This window comes from Protobothrops mucrosquamatus, unplaced genomic scaffold (assembly GCF_001527695.2).
Source record: "Protobothrops mucrosquamatus isolate PMUCROS unplaced genomic scaffold, P.Mucros_1.0 scaffold_306, whole genome shotgun sequence".
In the NCBI taxonomy this organism is placed as follows: Eukaryota; Metazoa; Chordata; class Lepidosauria; order Squamata; family Viperidae; genus Protobothrops; species Protobothrops mucrosquamatus.
In genome coordinates, this window is record NW_015386382.1 from 95,761 (window position 1) to 101,760 (window position 6,000).

A 6,000-nucleotide genomic window follows, 5' to 3' on the forward strand; every position below is an offset into this window, starting at 1 on the left:
ATACATATTTTTGTTTAAATGTTAAGTATCTGTTAAAAATCAATATTGCAAATTCTGAAGCCAGAACACTTACGAACAATACACTGATTTCCCCCAGGGAGTGTTTTCCATCCAGGGCAACAGTAGGAGTGGAACCTGGAGCCACATACATTTGGTCTGTTGCATGCAAACAAATACATACACAAAAACACAGGTCATTTGGAACAGCCATTCAAATATTTGCTCCATAGAATAAAAAAATATTGGCAGACAAATTCAGATAGGTTTTATATTTCTAAACAAAAGTTTCCTACAAATCCTTTAAAAAATTAATAACCTGCTTCTTAGCACAAAAAGAGGGAGATGAGCAATAAGCTTTCTATTTTAAACCACACTGTGAGTAGTGAACAATGGACAAATTCATGCATACTTTATTTTTATTAAGAGTGAAATATCAAAGACATCTGACATAACATTTCTATCTTAAGAGAAAGAATTACAGCGTATATCAAACTGGTATACAAGTATGCCATTGCAAAGACTTAAAATGGAAAGGATTTGTCACATATTTTATACAGTGCCACTTCTGTTTCTCCCCTTAAATTTGAAAAAGCATTTATCTTTATCAGGTTTTAACTGAAATGATTCTTCAACTTTACTATACCAAAACCCTTTAAAACTTGATAATGTCTGCTACATTTGGCACTGTTCTTAGTATCACATTATATATGTTTACTTTTCTAAAAGCCAATTGTTTTTTCAACTGGCTTTTAGAAAACTAACTGATGATGTTACCTAGTTTGGGTAATGAAACATCTGCAAGAAAACAACTAACTCAGAGAGCACCAAGGACCCCTCAGTTGTTTTTTTTGTTTTATTTTTACATCAGACCCTCAAGACATGTGAAAACTTTCCCACAAGGACCAACATTAACATTTAAAAGAATAACAACTATAAATATGGGAAAGGACATATTGCAGTGTTCAAAAGGAAAACTGAGAAACCTGCCAAGTATTTAGACTAAAAGTTTATAAAGGGAATATGTTAAGGTATGATGCATTTTACCTGAGAAAACAAGTAAAACAAAGAAGTGGCTGTTGCAACATAATTAAAATGAACACAACAAGCAAATAGGAATAAAGTAAAGGAAATTATATATGGAGCTTCCAATTTAAATTTGTGAGCAAGCTTTCTACAAGTACTTTTAAAACAAGGAATTGTGCTTATTGTATGTAATTCTATGGAACAGTGAAATAAGGAGAAAATAATTATTTTTAATGATTAGGATTCTTTCATAAAATCACGGAAATACTGAGTGAAGTGTTGCCAATGTTATGGCAATACTTCAAACAATTAACTGTTTAAAACCTAAGTGCAATTCAGTTTTGGATATACAGATTTGTTAGAGAAGCAAGGTGGAAGTGTATTTTAAACAATGTGGTTTTGCCCTAGAATTGATGCCACCTGTGGGTAAATGAATTGCTTGGACACAGGCTGCTGAGGTAGTTAGGTACATAGACATTCCTGCATCATGCAGGCCTGGCCATGATCTTGAAAAGGTTAATAATCAAATCAAAGAAAGACAATGGGTTTAGAAGTAAAAAAATAATTTGGCAGAAAGATGACATCAAAACAGGCTTATGAACTGTAAGTCTGTAACTACTGATAGATTTCAGGACTGCTTCACTCTTTAAGGATAAAATAAGAATAAAATAGTATGCTGTGTCTTTAAAGGCTACAACCTTGAAATGGCATTTTAGCCAATGAGGATATACCTGAAACACAAAGTTGGTCAATGGCCAACAGGCTACATGACTAAAAAATGAATATGGTCATTGTATTTAAAGCAGGAGAAATACCTGCCCAGAGCTATGTAAAGTTAAAGAAAAGTTTTGGAAAAGTGGAAATAGATGACTGAAACGAGACTGAGTAAACTGGAATTCTGTAATTTTTAGAGGAAGTAAAGTTTGCAAGCCATAAGGGACTAATTTTGATATTAGTATTGTGGACTAACGCTTAAAAGTGGAAGATGGCTAGTTGTAGGTGTTACAGAAACAGAAAAACGACAGCATCATTTTATCCGTGAGTTACCTTCAGATATTAAGGCCTGTATAAGTTCATATCTTGAACTTGAAAGGTGTGATTAACTACATACTTTCTGTTGTGTAATTATATACATGTGGCCTATTTTCCCCCAAACAGCAGCTGAGGAAGAAAACCTGTGGCTGAATTGTACCACTTCAGACAACCCTCTCAGAGATGCAGGGTCAAATTAAGTGGAAGGGGGAGAGCAGAGCCCAGAAATTCCTGCGCGTAGTAGCAGAGCCAAGAAGGGCAGGTAGACTCCAGCCCTAGTCCCCTCACCTTTGATCCGGGGATTAGGCGATTTAATCCCTAGGAAGGCACATTACGGCATGCCATCCCCTACCTGCCGTCTGTAGTGATCCCATCCAGGCGTAGGTTTATACTACCTCCACTGCTGTCTGCAGGAAACAGGCCTACCTGTGGCGGACGTGGGTGCGAGCAAAGGTTGCTTTCCTACCCCCTGAGCATGTCCTGCTGGCCTCTCCTGCGGACGCGGTTGGCGGCGGCGGCGGCCGCTGTGCCTCCTTCCAGGCTCCCCAAGATAGAGTAGCGGCTAGCATCTGCACCCTCCGCCGGACGACCGTGCCGCTGCTGCCCAGCGGATCCATGCGCCCAGAGCGCCACACACCCCAGCCAAAGGAAATAAGGCTGCAGGCAGAGCGCCCGCCGTCTCCCCATCGCGGACGGCAGGAATTCCTGAGGGGTCGGCACCGAGTCCGACTTGTTCCTAGGGGAGCGCCCGCTGCTGCTCCTCCTCGCCCGCTGCCCTCCTCGGCGAGGCGAGCGTCGCTCCTGCTGCTGGCCCTCGCCCCCTCAGCGAGACGCCTTGCGGGTCGCGGCGGTCAAGGGCACTGCTGCTCGCCTTCCACGAAGCATCTTCCTCCCCCCCCCTTCCCCCTTTTTCCTCCTAAGCAACTGGAAAGCGCGCAAATTTCACACACACGTACATACACACACACACAGAGACACACACAAACCCCTGGTCAGAGCAACAAGTGAGGCTTCCAGTTTCTTTCGGGGCGGGGGAGGCCGGGGGGGAAAAAAAGGAAAAGGGGAGGAAGGCGGGAAACGTTTTCTGACCCAGTCTTTTTACACTAACTGAAAAGAATCCTCAGTGGACCGAAATTATTCTTTGCAAAAAAAAAGGAAAAGAAAAAGGGGGGGTTTTCTGCCTCAAAAAATAAAACGTGAAGTTATTCACGACGACAGCGCACACAAGCCAACTTCATCCGGACGGCGAACCCGGGGACAAAATAAAAATAAAAAATAAAAAAATGCAGGAACTCCTGCTACGCCGCTGCCGCCCGAGTAGCTAGGAAAGGCGGCGATCCGGTGCACGGCAAGAAGAATGAGGGGAGGAGGAAAGCGCGGCTCGGAGAGGGAGGAAAGAAAGGGCAAGGGGGAGGCGATTGCCTGCCTGTCAGTGGAGAGCAGCGGCGGCGCGCCAAACACGTGGGAAAGGAGCCCACTGGAGGCGGGCTGGAGGCTGCGCCAAGGGGGCGCCGAGAGTCGGGTGGGGGCGGAGGGTGGAAAAGGAAAGCCCGCGCGGCGCTGGTAATTGGCTGAAGGAGAGGGAAAGTTTTGGAAACCGAGATGAGAGAGAAGGAGCTGGGGCCGGGAAGTTGGAAGGGGGCGCTGGAGAAAACTGACGGAGGAGGAGGAGGAGGTGGGCGCCAGTCAATCAGTCCCTTCGTCCCTGAGTACCACACCGTTGTGCCTTCTCCGGTGGCTCTTGGCATCCTCTTTGCACCCAACGAAGGGGTTAAAAGGAGGCTTTTACCCGCCGCCGCCGTTTTCTATCGCAATTCTTTTATACTGCCATAAAAACAAAAAGACGGATCGGATTGATTGCCAGTAAAACTTTGCGTTGCCCTTCGCTTACTGAGTTTGAAAGAAATATATTTAGGCTACACAAGTAGCTTGTGGTAGTTTGTCAGCGTCTATGTGTCTGACGTGCACAAGGGGATTTCATAACAATTCTTCAATAACCTGACAGGCTCTTGTAAAAGGAACCATACTGAGCATGAAACCAATCCATAGCCACTGATGTCAATAAGAACATTGGGTCAGCTTTGATCAGTGAAACAAGGGAGGATTTATTATTATTTTTTTGCAATGTTTCAGAAATATCCATGTCCAGAACTCCGTTGTTGGCAAAATGATCTTGGAAACGGAACAATAATTCCTTGAAAAAGAAGGGTATGAAAATATTTGGCCACTCCCTTTGGTCCAACTTAAAGTTCAAGAAAGCAATATAGGAGGAGGGTGTTATTCCCCCCCAAAATGGATGTTTTGCTCTTGCAGCAGAGATAGCTTCCAGAATGCTTTTGAGGAATCTTTTCTCAGCAGTCCTGCTCTAGCCCTGACCAATCTCTGGATTATAAAATATCTAGATCAGTTTAAGCTATTATTCCTAAGCATCCCCTTCTCTTTAACAGAGCAAAAGTGTTTAACAGGAAGCAGAGAACAACGCAGCAGAAAATAAAAGGCTGAACAAAAATTAGAAACTTTCAGGATGGGTCAAATCAAAATGAGGTCTTTTGTAAGACTTCTCTGAAGTCTCATGGCAATGGATGCAATGAAGAGAGATGAGCTCTCTCTTTGCACCATTGCCAGCAACATTTTTCCATTCTGAATAGAATTTATTTCTCATGCCATTTATACAATTTAGTGCTTCCATCCTCTTGAATTCTAGATAGTTTAGAGATATTAAAAGTTATAACAATAGAATATTTTAAAATTCTAGCAATAAGGGGATAAAATAATACAAAAACACAAATAGGTTATTGTAGCTCTACAGTCATCTGAAGCCTTCTGGAAAAAACAAGCTTTTATTTCTTCTGGAAGGAGAGAGAAATAAATACAGGCTATTTTCATCTTGTTTTCTCGAGAAGGTGGACAAAGCATGTGGAGAGAAGCAACATCTGCTCGCTCAACTTTTCTTCTCCAGATGATTACATTAGCTAGGCTGGGACTGGCCTCATATATTATGACTTCTGATTTGCTAGAGTTAAAGATTGGGACTATTGCAACAGGTGGGGAGCCTCAGCAATCAGCTATCTGAAATTAATTTAGGACGCAACCAACACCTGTAGACATGGGTGTGTGTGTTAAATGATGAGGAATCCAATTCTAGCAGATTATTCTGTTTTAGGATGCATTGAGAGTTTCAGAAAACCAGATAGAAGCACTTCCCTCAAGAAGAAAAGGCATGTAAACCCCGCCAAGTAGCTCTTCCTGCACCCATTGCTACTGCAGTTCCTTTATGGTTGCTGCCTGAACTTCTGCCACTCCTCACAGAACGACTCAGTTCCTCCAGCATTATCAGGACTTGGACTGGATGGGAAGGATGCAATCCTACTAGTTCTCCTGGACCTCTTAGGGGTCTGTTTGTTTGTTTATCACATTTTGGAACTGCCCATTTCCCTCAACGATGATTCCTAATAAGGAATTACTGCATCTTAAAATATATTTATTGGGAGGATTCCATAAGCTGGTTGGTTTATAAAAATGCTACAAATATAGACATCACTTTTGAAGAAGTCCAACAGTGCCTACTGGAATTTATAGAATATCCAAAATTACTTTTCATAGTATGACCTAACAACCTTAGCTGATCTTTGGAATGGAAACAAGAAAGAAAGATATATCTGGTTACCGTGCCATGATTAAAGTTCCCTTAGTATTTGACTGTTAGTTATTCTTATTCTATACTTACGATTATGGTTAGCTGTGATTATATATATATATACATACACACACACACATACATACATACATACATACATACATACATACATACATACATGTCTCTGTTTTTTCTTTCCTGCCATCCTTTTACTTTAAAGTCACCAATACCATTTATGGGAGAAGGGGCCAAAATCAGGGAAGAAAGCAATAAAATGTTATATTACACAATATTGAGTACAGCCATTG

The 6,000-nt window shown here is 42.0% G+C and overlaps 1 protein-coding gene across 1 annotated transcript in view; it reads right to left on the minus strand.

Annotated features, from left to right (window-relative positions):
- The window catches only part of LOC107302947 (fibrillin-2), a gene marked incomplete at its 3' end in the record, with an annotated part of 98,496 nt that extends 95,754 nt beyond the window's left edge, over positions 1-2,742 (minus strand). The window contains exons 1-2 of the mRNA XM_015832113.1: positions 2,522-2,742; positions 74-156 (exon numbers count right to left, since the gene is read on the minus strand). Of these exons, the coding sequence (XP_015687599.1) occupies positions 74-156; positions 2,522-2,742 (304 nt within the window). The remainder of the gene's footprint in view (positions 1-73; positions 157-2,521) is intronic.
- Between the last annotated feature and the right edge of the window lie 3,258 nt (positions 2,743-6,000).